General features: G+C 46.7%; 1 protein-coding gene across 1 annotated transcript in view; it reads left to right on the top strand.

Moving 5' to 3' along the window:
- Nucleotides 1–2,340: 2,340 nt before the first annotated feature.
- The window catches only part of LOC144119847 (putative sodium-dependent multivitamin transporter), a 44,390-nt gene continuing 26,777 nt past the window's right edge, over nt 2,341–19,953 (top strand). Inside the window, exons 1-3 of the mRNA XM_077652369.1 lie at nt 2,341–2,577; nt 12,357–12,422; nt 18,976–19,027. Coding sequence (XP_077508495.1) covers nt 2,431–2,577; nt 12,357–12,422; nt 18,976–19,027 — 265 coding nt within the window. The 5' untranslated portion in view covers nt 2,341–2,430. The remainder of the gene's footprint in view (nt 2,578–12,356; nt 12,423–18,975; nt 19,028–19,953) is intronic.

The raw sequence follows: 19,953 nt of genomic DNA, 5'->3' as shown, positions 1-19,953 counted from the left end.
CTTGCGCAGGCAGTAAATTGAGCCAGTTTGTGTAATATCTCTCTAGACGCTTTTCTTCATGCAAACGAAGTCGAACTTCGATGATATTAACAAAGCACGGATGGTTTTAAAGAAATTCCCTGAGGAAGCATAAAGGGCAGCGGATATCGAGGCAACCCATGTAGAATCTGTCTGCAAGTAACCACTGCAGCTCTTTTCCTGTCATCTCAGAAACCAGCACCACCCACTTCGGGAAGCGCGAAAGCACTCAGACTTCTCTTGCTACCGTTTCAATGAGATTGCGGCACGAAGGACGAAGAAGATTTCACGAAGCTTCGAGGAGGGGAAAGGCGGCGTCATTCATTACCTTTTTCAGTTCGTTCAAGAAAGAACCTTCATTAGAAATATTCTGGAAACTATTATATCGACTCACCGCATGCTCTATACAGACGAGGGTGTTGTTGTGGGCTAGTTGGTTGAACACTGCTTAAAAGGGAACACAGCTCAAACACAGGTCTAAGAGAGGAACACCTCTGTTGTACGTTCCTCTCTTCGTCCTTTGTTTGCGCTGTTCCCTTTTAAGCAATGCTCTATACTAACTGGGACAAACTCGAATAAAAAAGACCCCACTGCGCTACTTGCTCCACTGATAGGGCGAAAATGCATTTACTGTGTATTTGAAAAAAGGTAAGCGAAAAAGCGTCGCTACAAAGTTTGGTAGCAAAGCGAATTGCCTCTGCTCTGGCTAAAAGGTGGGTGGGTGAGGAGAAAGCAGAGCGCGAAGGTTGCGAGAAGCCTACTTCCCGAGGTAATCATATTCGCTCTTCCCGATGCAACCTCGAGTAATTTGATGCTCCTTTCGCATACCATTTGTCGCGTAAACTCAGCATTGAACTCTGAGTGGCGCTACTGTTGTGTTTCTCGGCAGTCGCAGTACGGGGAGACCGTGGCTCGAAGTACGGCGCTGAATTTCAAAACATTTTTTCCCGTTTAAAATAAAGCTTAATCCGAGAAAATTCGCTGTGAAAAATTACAATGCAACTAGTTCTCAACCGGGCTACATTTCCTATTTTTGCTAGCAACGCCTCAGTACGAAAGTTATGGCCGAAAACTGGGCTTAACGCACCTTTTGCTGAGTTCGATTTTTTTTCTGCTATGTGTTGTGCTTAATAAACCACTTAATCATGTAGGGCATGTTATAGGAAGCAGTTGGAAAAATATAATCTTGCTCACGAAGGTCGCCGAACCGTTATTACAAGTAGGGAGAACGATGCTTCATGTCACAAAATGATGAATTAAAACAGCACCAAAGAAATTGTGCTGAAAATAACTTGCTGCGTGATAATGCAAAAGCATTTTTTATGAAATATTTTCAAGCGGAAAAGTAAAATACTTGACCCTTTGTAAATTTTTCTCAACTTTTGCACTCGTCTGAGAACTTCGAAGCGCTGTCATATGACCAGAAAATTGTTTTCTTCAATCTTATAGAGGATAATTACTTCAAACCGGCCAGTAAAGAGCCACAAATTTTAACGAAAAGGACGGAGGGGGTAGAGCGCGAACTCTGGTTTGTTTTTAGATGGAATTATCCACACATCCCTCGTTGTTGTCATTGTTCGCTACAGGTCGAGTGACAAATATCCACAATGAGGGATTGGCCAGAGTGCCTTGCACTCTCAAATAATAGTGACACATAGACGCACATAAAGATGACGTGAGTGCAATTTTGTGTCAGCGGAAAAAATTTGCAAATTATAACAAATGAATTTCTCTGAAACAATGATGTAGTTGTGAAGATAATCGCGCACTGGTTTCAGGGCATATCTCCTGGCGCTTGCCGCGGTGTAGTTCCAGTAACAGCAACTGCGGCGAAGTCCTCCACTTTCTTTGTACGCTTCTTAGGAGGAGATACCTCATTTTCTTGGCTGTTGTGGCTACGCTAAAAGGCGACCAACCTTTCCCAGCAACGACTCCTGTACCGGCCCGTTTGAACGAAGCGTTGTTTCGGCGATGTCTTTCGTGTGAAGATGAGGTCACAACCGGACAGAGCCAATTGACTTTCCTATTTCTGCAGCCAAAGAGCAAAACACGCCAGAGTTTGTGTCAAAAGGAAGATTGTACGGAAGCACTTCTGACTGGAAGCCGCATTGAAATGAAGTTCTCCATTTTTCTGTTAACGCTTCCCCAAGATATAGTCAGGCGGTGAGCTGTTCTTGCACCAAAGCGTTTGCTGAATAAGCATGTACTGTAATCGCGAATGGAGCTCTCTGTCGAATTTCAGCGAGCAAAGTATATAAGATACGTGTTTTGCCAAAAGAGCAAACCCTTTATGCATTCCAGGCGGTGTCCGGCAGATCTACAGAAAGCGCCCAGTTGGAGGCATTTTTGGGTGGCCGCAGCCTTCCTGCCGCGGCTCTGGCTGTCTCTGTGGTTGCTTCTGCTATAAATGGGATGAACTTGGTGCCAATAGTCGGACACTTCTACGCACATGGGTTTCCCATAGTCTGGACGAATCTGTGGATCCCTGTTGCAGGAATTTTTACGAAATTCTCCCTGGTGCCCCTTTTCTACCGGCTGCGCATTTCGACTGTCTTTCAGGTATGTCCTTTTTATTCTGAACAAAAATCTGGTATCGGACTTCGAAACCAATCCGTCAGAGCTGCATCCGTACTGTTTACTCGTGTCTGAATACCAAGACTGCCGCGGGAACAGGATATGTTCATTTGGAGCATTACCTCAATGTTCTGCAGTATTCTTCGTGTGCAGTTGATGCCTATTTTTGCTTGTTGATGACTTGAACCCTTTAATTCTTAACGCTCAGTTTGCTGAGAATTTGAATTATGTTGTTGAATTTCGAATTACAAGAAAGATTTCCAGTACTTGTGCGCTAACAGAGCTATCAGCGTATAAAATATAGAATTTTTTTTGCATGCGTCTTCTTCGTAGGGACAAGGAAGGGCAGAGAGAGAGAGAGATAAAACCTAGGGGTTGACATTTAGCAGGGAAGGCTAGAGAAATAAGAGGCTCGTGACGACATTCATATGAACGAGGACAAAACTCCTTTAAGCCCTTCAAAAAATTCTTCAACACCGCTAACATATAAAAAGACATTTACCTATGCATTCTATGCCATCAGTGACTGTTGTCTTCCTTCATAAAGTGTCAGAAATAGCTAGTTGGTTAGAACGAGGCTCACTATTGTATAATAACATCATTCCTAGGGGTGGGGAGAAAAAAGTGGAGGTGGTTGTATTTGGTGACGTTTAAGAGAGGAGGAAGATGGATGCCAGTCTGGCACACATAGCGGCCTCTTACGGTGCTAAACGTTTGCACCTTCCATCATAACGAGCCGAATAACGACCAGACCTTTGGTCAGTACTACCTAATAGGGCGTCGTCACTTCTTGTCCGCGTCACCCGTACACACCAAGGCAGTATCTACCATATCTCACTTAAGCTTCTGCTCCGAGGGGAATTAAGGCTGCGGTTCACTTGTTTGAAACTACGCACAAAACGTAGCCGCAGAAGTCCGTGACCAGCTGTCATTACGCGAATGCAACACCCGGCCGTCGTACGCTTCTTACTCGACCCACTTCCTGAGTCAGTCTAAGCCATACGATGGTAACAATCCAGTAAATGCAGCTATGGTGACAGTTTAGCTATCCCTGACCCTATAGTTTCCGCGGTGGGTATGAAGTCGCGAATTAGGAGTGGCCACTTGGCATCAACCATACGACTTGTAGGAAAGAGCCATGAGGGGCCACTTTACCTTTCCCTCCGGCAAGTTATGTTTAACAAGAACCGCCTTGCTAGGTACATAATAGTGAACACGGTGGTCAGCCTCTTGTGCAAGCAGTGCAATGCAGCAAACTTATGAGCGAAAAGGTAGCAGTTAAGATTTCCACACTGCCTTTTGAACCACAAAGCACAACCCAAATGTCATGAATATTCTGTGAGACGGATGAAATGCACTTTGCATTTGAAAACCTTCTTCGGGCCTTGGTTGCGTTGCCGCTGAACTACTGATGCAAAGAGTAGCCCTGAAGTAAAGATTAGGCCACGATTACACTTTTGATAAACGTCTCTTAGTCACCATTTGAAAGCGGCATTATTGAGCTGCCCCTGTGCAGGTTCGTACTGTTTCCACGCATGCAAGAATGACTTGGTTTAGGCCTACATGTGGTAAAGTGTTTGTAAAAAATGACAGTATGAGGGGAAATCAGCAACTCCAGCACCAGTATCGCCGACATGCTCCGCAGTTAAGCACAATGAGAACCTGGAGGAAGGCAGTACATGTCATGCCAGACAACAGTTCAAAAACTACTTTCTATGCTTGCGTCCGGAAGAAATGACGGAAAGTGCCTCCGGAGCTAAGTGAGCTGACCATGATCTCGAAACCATCTACGCTTATGCAAGAGACACAAAGTGTTTCGCGAACCTTTGCCAACCCTTAGGAGCATTCCTCCTATGCTTGTTATAGAAAGTCGCCTTAATCACGTCAGCATTACTTTGAAGAGCTTCTAAGTCTGATTGGGTCATTCTATGCAAAATCCACCAGACTTAGCGCCCAATCGTTACTAAATTCTTAAATAAAATAAGTGGCTGTTAATTCTGCTCTCGCAGGTAATACCCGCACATATTTTTGAGAAAATTGTTTGCGGGCAAGTGACTGCCGTTTGGATGCAGCCATTCGGGTGCAAAACGCCCTCAGAAACAATTTTTTTTAATTGACTTTTTCTCGGTCAAAATTCTTGTTCAACAATCCTCAGGGAACGTGTTTTCTTGTCGATCAGCAAGGAACTGCCACTAGAAAATGTTTTGTATACTTCTTTCACTATTCTTTACTACAAGCACCATTTCGTAGATCTTTTCTGCAGAACATACGTGACATTTGTGTAAAAAAAAAATTCCGAAGGCAGATTGGATATGTACTCCTTTGTTCAAATGTTTGAACAGGAATACAAGACAAAATTTCAGAAAAGGTGTTTAGAAAGCACGAGCCTGCGTAAGTAACCTTACGAAGGTAATGTGATATCGGGGTCTTGTCGATTCATTGCACACGGATGAAAAATGATGAAAACGACGACATCCAAAGCACAGCGCGAAAAACTGGCAGTTAAACACGCGCGATGTAGTCGGCTGTTATAAATACCATGTTAAAGAAAAAATAAACAGCAGATGGAGTGGTGGTATAATGCAGTGGTTACATAGGCTGTTCTGTTCGCGCCGGCGTGGCTCCCAAATACACTTGGGGCCCTAAAGTGCTTTTTTTGCTTATTTATTATGTCCTCCGCCCAATTGAAACTCTGATGCCCCCTGCAAAGCTTCCCTTCTCCAGCTCCCAGCTGTGCGAACATAATGGTTTTTGAAATGTGCGCCATAATGGGGTTGATGTCTTACATAATTCTCTTCTGACCACCCGCTGAATTTCGTCAAAGAGAACACCAACGTTTTGTCTCGACGAGAGCTTAAATGCTATCATGTTAATGTGCAAAAAAGGGCGTTATGTATCATACAAATGTCGCTAAGACAATGTAAAAAAATTGTGCATTTTGTGCTACAATAACGAACTAAACACGCTATATAATTTCTGACTGATGATCCATGTTGATCCTTACCAAATCACAATGCGTGTGCGTTGCTCAAATAATAATCGTAATTTGAATGAGACCCAGTTTTGCATTCGTACACAAAATTCAGAACTCTGATGTGGCCTGGAATTTTTTTCCACACAAATGTAGTGGGAGTTCACCTTTGGCCAGCTAAACCAATTGTCGCATATTCTGGGAAGAAATCTAGTGAGTTCGACAGCAGTTTGGTGCGCTTAGTATAGAATTATCAATATAACGGATGTAGAACAAGCTTCCAAATTGATAAATGAAAGTTTTATTGCAAAAGATGAAGAGCAAGCTTCGAAGTGCCCATTTCAGTTTATTTATTGACTTTAGCACAGACACTCTTTCTGAGCCTGCAAATTAGGGTGAGAGGTTTAAAAGAAACACTCACTAGAATATGCTTCCCCACGACGTGGTCGGAGCACATAGTCACATCTTCAAACGTGTCCTGATCGAAGGAGCATGGTCACACATCGCGCATTGATTGAATAGTCTAGCACTCGCTTGGATGTATGGTTCAACCATCAGCACGGAAACGTTGTTTTATTATAATGATGGTTATGGTTAGTTTTGCATGCTGACGTCGTTCGACGGCGTAGCAGAGCTAATAAAGCGTTTTAGCATTGTGAAGAAGTAGTAGTCGTAAAGACTTTTATTCGACCATAATTTATAGGCCGAGCATGTCGACCGCCTGGGCGACCAGAAGCCGCTGTTCTTCTTCCCCTTCAGCGCCAAGCCAGTCGAGCCAGGTGGTGATGGATAGAAAGGGTGGGGGGAAGGAACCCGGCTGCTGAGCAGCTGGGCAATAGAAGAGGCAATGGGCCAGGTCCGCATAGATGCAGGGGCAGTTGGGACAGGAAGGGTCCGATCGATAGCGATAGAGGAAGAGGCGGGAAGTGTTAAAAACTGCATTCATCTGAATGTGCAGAAAAAGGCGAGACTCCGGCACCGTGAGTGATGGATGAGGAGGAGGGTAAAGGCGTTTGTCGAGGCGGAGCTCAAGGTAGACCTCTTTTATGGTGCGGCGAAGGGTGAGCCTCCCACCGTCCTCCGAGGGCTTGGGCCAGGGGATCAACGGTGCCCGGAAAAGTGTGTCACGGGCGAGCTGATGGGCCAGCTCATTGCCGTCAGTCCCTGAATGGCCAGGGACCCAGCGGAGGAAAACGATGGAAGGCTGCAGTGCGGAGACCGCTCGTTCGACCTCCTGTTGGAGAGAAGGGGTCAGGGTGCGTTTCTGTATGTGGTGTATAGCGGCTTGTGAGTCTTAATAGACTGTGTACTCTTGGAGAGAGGGAAGGAGGGCAAATGACTGGAGGGCATGCGCAATGGCGAGGACCTCGAGGGACAATGCGTCTGGGGGGTGTAGATATGGCCCGCTGGTGTGGGTTTCAGGAGCAGGGAGGTGTGGATGGTACAGGGCGTAGCCGCAGGAACCTCGAGGAGCCACGAAGGAGGCATCCGTGTAAGCTACACCCTGGGTATCAAAGAGAGGGGAATGGTGCTGTGCGGCCGCATGACGACGTCCGGCGTGCAGGAGGGGAGACATGTTGGTCGAGAGGGGAAGGATACGAAGATTGGGAGCGGGGGTGGGAATAGGAGAGGTAAACGGGGAGATTGGAATGGGCGAGATACCCGCTTGAGTCAATAACCACTGACCCTGACGGGTAAGGGAAAGCCGGGCAAGTTGCGAGTCACGATGGAGACTGAGAAGAGAACGAAGAGGATGGAAGAGGCCTGTGGCAAAGAGCTTAGTGGTAGAGGTAGTGATAGGGAGGTTGAGAGCTGCCTTGTAGAGGCCCACAAGGGCAGTCTCGAGAGCGTTAAGTTGAGTCTGATTGAAGGAAGCGTAGGGTGCAAAGTACAAGACTTTGTTGAGGGCCAGCGCGTGGGCAACGCGGCACGCGTGAGCCTCGTGGAGACCTGAGCGTCGAGTGACCACGCGCCGCAGGAGGTGAGTTACAGAGTGGCAGGTGGTGACAGCGCGGTGGAGGGCTTGCACATTCTTAGCCGCATGCAAAGGGAAGCCAAGAACTTTGCACTGTGTGACGACAGGAATGGGAGAGCCAGAAAGGTGGAGAGAGACGAAGTGGTTGTGTGAACGCCGGTAGGAGGAATGGTTGAGAAGGAGAAGCTCGGATTTCTCAGGAGCAGGAGAGAGGTGAGCGGTGGTGAGAAAGGAGTCGATGAGATCTAGGCCACGTTGCAGGGTATCCTGTACGTGACCGGGAGAGCCAGATGAACACCAGAGAGTGATGTCCTCGGCGTAAAATATATGATGCAGGTCGGGAATTTCAGCTAGCTGGGAGACGAGAGGGGCCATAGCGAGATTGAAAAGGGTAGGAGAGAGAACAGCACCTTGAGGAGTGCCACGGGTGAGGTGGTGTGGGTTAGACAAGTGGGTATCTACTCGAAAGCGAGCCACACGTTTAGAGAGGAATGAGCGGATATAGGAGTACATGCGGGAGCCACAATCCAAAGAGGCGAGTTGAGAAAGGATGTGATCGTGGCAAACACCGTCAAAGGCCTTGCGAACATCGACAGTCACAAGTGCGTAAATTTGAGTGGGTGTAGGGGACAGGAACGTTTGCTGGAGAATCAGAAACATGTCCTGTGCACAGACGCGGCGTCGGAAGCCAATGAGAGAATGGGGGAAGAACTCCCGTGCCTCAAGAAAACCAGAGAGGCGAGTCAGAGCCATTCGCTCAAGCGTCTTACCAACGCACGACGTCAGGGAGATTGGGCGGAGGTTAGAGAGAGAGGAAGGTTTGCCCGGCTTTGGAATCATAGAAATAAGGGTGGATGTCCAGGAGCTCGGCAAGCAGCCGCTCTCCCAGGCCTCATTGTAGGTTTGAAGGAGGAATTCTTTGGCGCAGTCAGGAAGGTTACAAAGTGTGGTGTATGTAATGGCATCCTCACCGGGAGCCGAGCGTGTAGAATTAGCAGCCAGAGCAGATTCGAGCTCCCGGAGAGTGAAGCATTGGTCCAGATCGGGGTTAGGTCCACCTGAGTACACCGGGTAGGAGGGTGCCAGAGGGGGCGGGAGGTAGAGAGAGGCGAGTTAATCAAAAACTTCGGAGGGAGTCCCCTGAGTGAGGGCTTTAGCTAGAGTGGGAGCAAGGGCAGGCTTATTGCCAAGGAGGGATTTAAAGAGAGACCATGCGGATCGCGAGTGCAATGCAGAATCAAGGCCATCACAACGAGCACTCCAACGAGAGTGCTCGAGGGAGGCGCAGTGGGCGACGATCTCAGCCCGCAGAGCAGTGATCCGGTAGGAAAGTTGGGCATTGTGTGGTTGGGAGCGAAAGGAGCGTTGAAGACCTTTACGGCGACGCCATAAACGGATAAGGTGTGGATCTGGGTCCTGGATTGGGTAACGAGAGCGAACGCGACGGCTACTGGACGTGAGCGCTGCAGAGATGCGCGACGTCCAGTCGTCGTAGGATTGAAAGGAGTCGGAGGCGAGATTAGTGCGAAAAGCATGCCAGTCAGTGTGAATAACCGGATGACAGCGAGGGATGTGGGAAAGAGAAGTGGTAATATGGATGAGAAAGTGGTCACTTAGAAGAGTTTCGGCTGTCACCTGCCAGTGAAAGGAAAGTGAACCCCGAGAGAAAGTGAGGTCGGGTGTCGTGGGGCGTTGTGAGGCAATGCCCGCTCGAGTAGGAGAGCCAGGAGTATTAAGAAGGGTGAGGTGGCGTTCCTGGGCCAGACAATGCAGGAGGCGGCCGGGTTTGAGGGTTTGTGGGTAGCCCCAGAGTGTGTGAGGGGCATTAAAGTCACCACCAAAGAGGAGATGGGAGGTAGAAGGAAGAGAGTGAAGGAATTTGCCCAGAGCAGAGAATAAAGAGGAAGTGACAGGGGGGTTGCAAAAAGACAAAAGGACGAGTGAGATGCGGGAAGAAGGGTGGTAATAAACCACACAAACTAAATATTTAAGGAGGGTGGAGGGGATGTCAAATTGCTCTACGAGCACGTCACTACGTACATAAATAGACGCAAGTGGCGTGGCCGTAGTGGCATGGTAGGCGCGGTAGCCTGGGACATTGCGGGCCGTCCGGGTCTCCTGGAGAAGGAGAAAATGAGGCAGAGAGGGGCGGGTGAGTAGGTACTGGTGGAGGGGGGTCTTATTGTGGCAAAGATTTCGGCAGTTCCACTGCACAATTTCGAGGTCCTCGCCAAACGCCATTACGAGAGTGGAGAGGAACGCGATGGTACGCGTTCCTTCTTTTTTGCCGGGGGCAGTGACTCATGGACGGATTGGAGCATAGATGTGAAAGATTCCAATTGCTTTGATTGTGCTTGGAGGGTGGTAAGAATCTGGAGAACCGAAGTTTCCAGCTGAACCAAGCGAGTGTGATGTGCCTGTGTGGTGGTTTCGACAAAGTCAGCCAAAGGGGCGACCTGGGCGCTGGAGGAGGGAGTGGGGAACGTGGCAAGGTGCTCATTTAGCTTGCTAAGCTGGGAGGTAAGAGAGGAGGTGGTTGTCTGGAGGGTTTGTGTCAAGGCATGTATCTGCTGTTGTAGATCGTGGGAAATGCGCTGCTGCTCTCGCTGCTGGCGTTCCAGCATTGCGAGCCGGAGGTCGAAGGAGCGGCTCGCGTCAGTCAAGGATGGAGAGGGTGGTGTAGTGGAAGAGAGGGACGCTGGCACCGAGGATCCTTTAACTATGGCGGCGAAGGAGCCCTGTGGTGACGTGATCGGAGCTGATGGATATTCATGATTAGAGGAGGAGGAGGAGGAGGAGGAGGAGGAGGAAGAGGAGGAGGAGGGGGTGGTGGGTTGAGTTGCCCGGCGCAAAGCTAGGCGTCGGAGGTATGCAGCTTTAGCACACTCGCGTTGTTTAGCAAGGAGGAAGGGGCAACTGGGGTCGAGGGAGGGGTGTGTGTTCACCTGGCAATGAACGCACCAGGGCTGGGGACACACATGAGCGGAAGGGTCAGCGGGTAGAGGAGCAGCACAGCGACGGCACTTTGCCGGAACGCTGTGCTGGGGGCATTGGTGGGCGCGGTGGCCTAGAGTGAGACAACGGGTGCAGGTGGGAGGCATAGGTTTATGAGGACGGCACCGGAAGGCAACGCGTTTGAAATATACAAAGTGGGGGATGACGGTACCAGCGAATGTTATGAGCACTGATTGAGTGGATCCCATCATGCGAGCAGCGAGAATATCTGTTTTGAAAGATTCTAGATCATTCATGAGCTCATCCGGAGTGAAGTGGCCACCGGCGTTATGGATGACGCCGAGGCATGAGATGGGAGGATGGGGGAATAAGTTTTGATGCTGACAGGCTTACCGTGAAGGTGAAGGTGCGTGATAGAAAGTAGGAGGTGGGCGGTGAGAGGAGAATGAGTTTTTAAAAACACAAGGCTTTGGGCTGGCTTGGCCTGAAGGGTGATGTCTGCACTGGTCTTGGAGGAAAGTTGTGCAGCGGAGGTGACTGCGGCGAGCACGTCGTAGAGAGGCAGCTTGGGATTGAGGGTACCAGGAGGGAGTTGTATGCCAACAGTGATGAGCTCGGAGCGGGGTCGGGTGGCGGAAGCAGGCTTACGGCTGGCACCGATGGTGCTCCAGCCGATTTCCGGGGATGGAGTGTCGTCTACTGGGGACGCCATGAAATCCATGTCTGCCGACGAATCGTCAGCCTGAGGCGCAATCTGCGACGCTGGTGCCGGGCTGCAGGTCTTGGTGTCAGCGGGTAATGTGGCTGGTGTAGGCGCGGCGGCACCGGCGGCGTCGACGAACGCAGGCGGCTGCGACGCGTCTATGGGCCCAAAGGTGTTGACGTCTCTTAGAGCGTGGAGTTGGCGAGCAGTGGACGCTGCGGCGACGACTAACTCTGCCGGCTGCGCCGCGGCCGTCGATCCGGAGCTTCCAGCGTCGCTCACAGTGTTGGTTGCGACAGAATTTTGCGCGGTGGCGTGGGCGGTTGGAGTAGGCCCCGCGGTGGCGGCATCAGTGGGTCTGGGCTGCAGGGGCTTCGTGAGACGCTGCATTGAGAGGTGCAGGCGCGGCGCGGTAGGGGTAGCGAGGCGCCGCGCCGCTTCAGACTTTTGGAGGCGCTTGAAGGGCCAGCCCGGCACCAGGCCGTGATGCCGATGGTATCCACGTGCTTCGGAAGCCTTCCGGAAACGATGGAGAGGAAATCCAGGGGCGGGCGAAGCCCTGGATTAGGCCAGGGGCAGGTGAAAGCGGAGCTCGATAGGCAGCCAGCTCGTGAAGAAGTATTAGCGTAGATGTATACAGTATTAACGTATGCCTGCTGTGTAGATGGACGTCGCACCTTGCTCCACACAGACACTGTACGCGTTTTCGATCAACATTTCGTGCTCGTCGCAAAAATTATACACTTCAAAAGTCACGTCAGTTCTTCCGTGGAACAGTGACCAGAAAAGAAACCCTTGCGGCATGGATGACTGTGAAGTGAGGTACTCCAGCACGCGCGAATGGCAACCGAAACCTACAGAACTGTTCCTAGCCGGTAACTCGATAAAACGGACTAATTAGATGACAGTTAATAAACGTCCCAACTATAGGGCAAGATCAAATTTCGCGTCTCTTGGAGACTTTCTTCCATGATGGCCCATTTCTCGATATTGCTGTCGTGGTGGCAGTGTGGTGTGCACCGCTTGGCTTCCCGTGGAGCACCAAGTTAATGGGACGTGCGACTTTGACGAGAGCTCGTGTGGGGGTGTGCTCGTTGTAAACGTTCGCAAGAAAAATTCAGTTTCTGCATTTCGTGCGCTGCTCTTTCTTATACTTGTAGTACCTGCGCCTGCGGTTTGACAACAAGGTCGGCATTGCTGCTTGTACCATCTACTTCATCCTCACCGTAAGTCCTTATTTTTACGCTACTCTTGAAATGCATCCTTAGGAAAAAATGTAATAAGTTGTACAGCTAATTATCTGAGGTACCAACATTATGTGCATGAGTCAAAACATCTCCTGATGAGAGCCGTTTTAAAAGCGTTGCTTTGAGATGGAAAAGGTGGTAGTCTTGCGAAGCACTGTTGGCAGGGGCAGGCGCACAGCACGTGCACAGCCACTTTGTGCGGGCCGGCGCACGCGCGATATTAACACAGTCAGAACAGTGCAAGGAAACTACGCAAGTAGCACAGGTAATCGGCCCAATATCGGAATCGTATGGGCAAAGGCCGGTCATATAGAGGACCAGGATGGAACCATCCTCTTGCAATATTGGGCAGATTACCAGTGTTGTTTGGGTACCCATTAGAATGAAATAAAACGCACTACTCGTGTCTAGAGGTATTATTAAACTATATGGATCTGGCGAAGCCCTCTTGCTTGTTTGCAGAAGAATGTGTGTATAAGCGAAAACGTGCCGAACCTCAGCAGCAGTGACCTGGAGAGAATACGCATCAACAGCTCAAAGCAAAACAACCCATGAATTTTTTCCTGCCTCGCCGCACGGCACGACACTCACGAATACTACTCACGAAAATTTTGCGGTCACTGGCTTTTATATCTCACTCATTCGCACACTTAGTTGAATGTGATAAATGTGATGCCGTAATATCCGAGCTCGGTTGTACCCAACACTTGAACTGGCGGTGGAAGCGCAACTTTCCTGTAGAAGCCGCATGCAAAATTGAGGTCCTCGAGCAAATCGCAAAATCTGTAGCTGTAACTTGCTCCTGATATGTTAGATTCATGTCTTTTGTAGAAGTTATAGAGAAGGTGATATATTTTGCGCAGATCATTCGCATGTACTGCATTATTGAAAAGTTTCGAGGCCACATAGTCGGCTGTTGATCCTTGAGGTGGAGCATTTACGGCTAACCACAAACCTGAAATCTAAAGAGGCGGAAGAAGCGCCCCAAGCGAACACTTGGGGAGCTCTGTAGCTTCTTAGATACGGTAAGTGCCCAACTATACCGCTATAGACTAGACTCTGCTGCCTGAGGAATCAACAAGCAGTGTGCTCTAGAAGCAGCTGCACTACAGTAAGGCCATCACTGGAAATCGTCAGGGATCATTCCCTTTCGTAATCTCTTTTTATACTCAACTGTGCGACCACTCCTAGTAAGACGGCCTTTTTGATTCACCGCTGGATTTTCTGACAGGTTCAATTCAAACAGGTACTTCTCGATTGGCTGATGGGGATACATTTCATTTTTGCATTCATTTATTTAAGTTGCCCTTTTGGCACAGTGACAAGTATAAAGGAGAGTTTACCTTGAAAAAAAAGGAGAAGGGGAAGAACAGAGGTAAATGACGTGGTAAGTTATCAAGACAAATTGTAGTAAACATTGCAGAAATTGCATCATAAATTATAGCAATAGGAAGCAAAACAAGCATGACAGGCCAAAGTAGCAAATTATTCTATGCCAGAAGCACATGGGGAAGCGGAAACAGGAAACTAAAAAGAAAGTAATGATGCTCAACGTATATGATGCATGCAGCAACACACGGCACTTTTCGGTTGAATAAAAAATAAGAAAGGAAGCAAACTATGAAGCTGCGAACAACGCGCAAAATTATCTCTAGTAGACAGAAGTACACTACTTGATCTCGAAAAATATGTGGATAAAACGAATGATTAAAAATGAACACGGACTCCAATGGATGCATCTGTTTCTTTTGAATGCCTCGAAAATAAAGGCATATTCATCATCATCATCGTCATCAGTCTGACTACAGCCACTGCAGGGCAAAGGCCTCTTCCATGTTCCTCGAATTAACCCTGTCCTTTCCAATAGCGCCCAACTTATGCCTCCAAACTTCCTAATCTCATCCGCCCACTTAAGCTTCTGCCGCCTCCTGCTACGATTGCCTTCTCTTTGAATGCACTCCGTTACCCTTGAAGACCAGCGGTTATCTTGCCCTCGCATTACATGCACTTCCGAGGCCCATTTCTTCCTCTTTATTTCCACTAAGATGTCATTACCATGCGTTTGTTCCCTCAGCCACACTGCCCGCTTCCGGCATCTTAACGTTACACGTATCATTTTTCTTTCCATGGCTCGCTGCGTTGTCCTTAACTTAAGCTGTACCCTTTTCGTTAGCCTCCACGTTTCTGAGCCGTAGGTGAGTACCGGTAAGGTACAGCTGTTGCACACTTTTCTCTTGAGGGATATTGGTAAACTGCCATTCATGATCTGAGAGAACCTGCCATATGCGCACCTCCCCATTCTTATCCTTATAGTCGTTTCCCTCTCGTGATCTGGATCAGCTGTTACTACGTGCCCTAAGTAGATATATTCCTTTGCCACTTCCCGCACCTCGCTGCCAAGTGTGAACCGCTGTTCCCTTGCTAGAGTGCTGAACATTACTTTGGTTTTCTGCATGTTAATTTTTAGACCTACTGTTCTGCTGTGTGTCTAGCTCACTGATTATGATTTGCTCTTCATCCCCTAAATGACTGAGCAGGGCAATGTCATCAGTGAAACGCAGATTATTTACGTATTCTCCATTCACTCTTAAATCCAACTATTTCCAATTCAGGCCGCGGAATTCCACCTGTATACAGGCGGTGAATAGCATTGGCGAGATCGTGTCTCCTTGCCTGATGCCCTTCCTTATTGGAGTTTTATTGCTGACATAGTGAAGGACTATGGTAGCTGTACAGTTCCTATATAAATCTTCCAGTATTTTGACATAGGGCTCACCTACACCCTGATTCCGCCATGCCTGTATGACTGCTGAGGCTTCCACTGAGTCAGATGTTCTCTCATTATAAATGAAGGCTATATATATATAGAGGTTGGTTATATTCTTCGCATTTCTCTATCATCTGATTGATAATTTGTATATGTTCTATTATGGAATATCCTTTACGAAAACCTGCCTGATCAATTGATTGATTATAGTCTAAGGTTGCCCTGACTCTAATAAAGATTACATTAGTAAATATCTTGTAGGCATCGGACAGTAGCTGATCGGTCTGTAATTTTTCAAGTCCTTCGTGTCTCCTTTCTTATGAATTAAGATTACGTTGTTGTTAAGACATATTGCAAGCACAATCCACGACCCGCTGCCGTCATCAGGTTCCGCGGGGCGCCACTGCGCATGCTCCGATCATCTTCAAGTGCCAGATGGCGCCGGGCGCCGGTCAGCTGCGCGCGCGCCCGGTGCGTCGGGACTAATCAGCGCCTGCGTACCGTCGGTGCGCGCACGCAGTTCACGGCAGCCGGTCGAGGATCGCTTAGTTCTATAACTCTCTGTTATCGGCAGGCAGCACACTTTCAGGCAGGCTGCTCCACTTCGATATTGCTGTAGGTATAAATGAATATTGATACGATGCAATTAAAAAATGATGCATTCCAACTTTCCAAATACAATCGAAACGCCATCGGCGTGATCAGCGCATGTTTTAGGCTTACATTACTGTAATTAGTTTTGCAGAAAATACACAAGCAGGAGATTTTTCTGCGTAGCGTCACAATAGCTAATAATAAGTCTTTCATGACTTTTATGCTCGATAAAGGGAAATGGTCACAGTGAATAAAAGGGGCTCAATTTCGAATTGATTGTAGAGCATTGGTTCTTAAAATTTTCGCAGGATCCCATACTGACGCATCATATTCCTGTTTAGAAGAGACGACTGATTTTTAAAGAAGTAGTTTCGTAGATGTTCGCTGCCTTATAAAAAAGATACGCTTAATATAGCAATGCATCGAGTTTGTGTTTTCGGTGAAAGAAATAATGCGCTCATTGATGTCTTGATGCCAAAGAAGCGCCAAGGTTCTTATATGATTTTACTGAGCTTAACGAGCCCCGTTAAGGCCATATGAAAAAGAACTGAAATTCCATGATGAGATAGGCGCATCACTATACATTTAGTCGTGTTGGTTGTCATAATTTTCGCAAAGCACACATCGATAACACTTTGAACGCCCGCTTGAAGCACACTGACATTGTTGGTAGTTTTTACTGAACTATATATAACGCAATCATCGGCAAAAAGTCTGAACGGTGTTTTCAGGATGTTGACAGGGCTTTGATGTTGATGGTAAATATTCACAAAGACCTAAATATATGCAATCAGTTTCAACACACGGTGAAATAAATAATGCCATGAGCTGTGTTTCACATGTATTTGTTTGCAAAACTTTTGCTTATGTGAGAAAAATTGCGCAAATTCCGAAAAGGTTGCTCGGTAAGAAAGAAATGTGCGTTCAAGGAGTTCTCAAGATATGCAAGTTAAAGATAATCGTCGTTATTTCTTTGCCACATGCTTGTCTCTCGACCTATGAAGTGGAAATATGCTGGCTATCTTCTAATCGTCAGGAAATGCCTCAAGACGAGGTGACTGTTCAAATATCTTAGATGGCATCATCGCAGAATTAAAACGTTTTAGTATATGTTGTGACTTTGGCGCTGTTATTATTGGGGCCACAAACAGGCAATTTTAATAAGTCAATTCTAGTCAATACTACATCATTGTGAAATCTAATGGGATGTATGGTCAATTTAGAAGCATTTTTGTAAACAGGAACAACAGGAAACTAAATTCCCACGAAAATGCTTCCGCAAAGCTTGGATCCAGAATGTTACAGCATTTTTAATAGGGATTGGCTTGGACACAACATGAACCATTTATATACCTGACAGGTGTTGTTCATGTACATGCTGAATAATTTTTCGCAATTTCTTAATAAAAGCGATGCCAGCGTGGCATTGAAGATTATTTGTTTCGCATTTTCCAGTAGGTTTTTTATAAACTCTGGCAGTTACTTTTAACTTTGAGCGAAGTTCCTGCTTTTTAGACTTCTTTATAAATAAAAACAGCCACTCTTTTTTTTTCGCGGGGCATTTTAGCGTCTGGGTGTTCCACGGTGAGTTTCGGTTAATTATAGCTTTTGTACAAAGAATGTACAGAAAAATTAGCTCTTCAAGCTTGTTCTTAAACACCACCCAATCTCGGTAACAGATAGCTCTTGAAATCTGTGAATAAAGTGGCTCAGAAAAAATCCCAGAGCCTCATTAAACGCTCAGTAATTAGAACTGGAATATTAACAGATTGGTTTATTCTTTTTACGTGAAATATGCGCTGGTATATTCAATCTAAAGTGCAACAGAAAATGGTCACTTATTCCAGACTTATAACTAAAACTTAAAACAAAATCTGGAACCATGGTTAATAACACGTCAAATAATTTGGATGTAAGTGTCACTCTGTGTTACAACCTCTGCGATAAATTTCCTCACATTTTTCTTTTCCTCAAGATCTTAGTGAATGGCAACCACCTTAGCTATACCTTCGTTGTTGCTGTCTGCAATTATTCCAGCTACTATTTCTTTCTTCTTTAATTTTCTACAAATTCACAGTTCAACATTTTCAAAAGCAAACCATGCCATGATTTGTTATGTTGCCTCCTTGTAATGAGACTGGAGATTCTTTGCCTTCAGAAACAAAGAATTTCTCACAATATGTCCTTGCTTTCTACATATGAGCACCAAACGATGCCTGTACTAGTGAACTGTTGTCTCACGTGTTCGTTTTACAAGGACCCATCAATAGGTTCGAAACGTGAAACGCTGTTGTTTTATCTGTACATTTAATTTCACCTGTACCCCTCTTATATAAACGTTACCTCCATCAAGACCAGGAAACTTGCACAAATGCTCAAAACTGAAGGGCTGCTACCCCGTGCCACGTCATGCCTGAAAATTACCGCAAGAGCTCCGAATGTTGGGTACATGCTATTGATTATCAACGGCCATCGGAAAAAAGTCGGTTTGGACGCAGGAAACGCTTGATAGGCCTGATTTTGCACCGAAAAGAAAGTTCCTGCTATGGTAATCAGCATGTTTGCGCAGAATCTCTCGGTAGCGTTGTGTTTTTGCTAAATTAGTACATTAAAATAACCCGTTTCAGTTACGTTGTTTTCAGTAATTTTGGCCAACAGATGGCACTAGTTGCTGAACATCCAAAAGCTCGGCATGTTATTCAGCGCTCCACTTCTTAAGTAAACCATATGTAGAAGTTTTAGTTACTGCGTCATATATTCCGTGTTATGATTTGCTTTTGCCTGACTCAACTTTGCACTCCTAAGTGGCGGAGTTCTCCTCCTCCTCATTTTATGCACGTGCCACTGCGATATGAATGCCTCAAGAAGTTGGCGCTCCATCCTCTTCTCAAAACTCCTACATTGTTCTTTTTACGTATTTTCACATTGTTTCGCGTATGTGAAAGCTAACCACTTCCAGATATTTTCATTCATTTTATGCGTTTCGCTTCTTCGAGGATTCTCACCATGAAAGCGTTGCGATTTTTCCTATATTCTAATAATTATTTACAGTTTCTAGTTCAGGCCTTTACCAGGTACATTATTTATCCCCAATTCAACCGATTTTTTTTGTATCTACAGGGCTAGAGAAAGCATCACAGCTGCTCATTTATTGTTCAAAAATTATTGCAGCAAACCCTTGGCGCAGTGGGAATATACAGCGCTGCAACTGCAGTTTCAACAGGTAAGGACCTGCAGCCATGAACTGGGTGTCAATATGAGTAGCTATGTTCAAAAAGCGTTTTAGTTCCCTACCTGTAAAGAGTATTTATTAGTCCTACGTATGAGTAAGAGATATCACTTGAAATGTCTTTGTAAATATACACGCGCCAACTAAGGAGCACGCCTGGGGGATACCCATTATATTTCAATAATTTTCCAAACCAGCATCACCTGGCTGAAATTTTCGCGATGACGTAGGCAATCCCGCACGATGTGCTCATTTTATTTAGACGCCTATACTGAACCAAGGAATGAAAATACAATAGAAAATGTTCCAACATTTCCGGCTGTCATTGGCTGCGTTAAGCTGCAGGCGATGACGATGCTGAGGTTGTTAGAAAACTCCGATTAAGCCTCCGATTGCAGTGCGCACTGGTTGTGCGTTACCCGTGTTAAACTTATGCAGTTCTAAGAAAACATTTTCATGGCGCTGACTTTTATCAGAGACCACGCTCGTTCTCCTTTCGTTAGGTCATCACTCTTGAAAAGCAGCGGTGGGAGTGCGTAGAAAATGCGGTGTATCCGACGAAACTACTTTCGCCGCGTGTCTTTGAACAGTAAAATTGACACTTAAGTTTTAAGTACGGCCTAAATGACGCGTATTAGCAATACAATCTGTTTTAAGCGAAAACTGCAACTGCAACCGGGATAAGTACAATTCGCAGGGAAAGGGGGCGTGTTCGCGCTATGTAGCTGTCACTGCCTTACCTAGGAAAGGTTGTCGCTTGGCATACTCGTGAACATTGCAATAGGAGAAACAACTTATGCCGCCGAGCAGAACTTTTCTACTCAAGTCTAATACCTGAAAACATTCTTGAGGTGTATATGCGTTCTCTCTGGCAATGCTGACTTTTCAAAATCTTCTCGAGTACGCGTATAATTGTAAAT

This window comes from Amblyomma americanum, chromosome 2 (genome assembly GCF_052857255.1).
Source record: "Amblyomma americanum isolate KBUSLIRL-KWMA chromosome 2, ASM5285725v1, whole genome shotgun sequence".
NCBI classification, from domain to species: Eukaryota; Metazoa; Arthropoda; class Arachnida; order Ixodida; family Ixodidae; genus Amblyomma; species Amblyomma americanum.
This window is presented reverse-complemented; position numbering and strand designations above follow the sequence as displayed.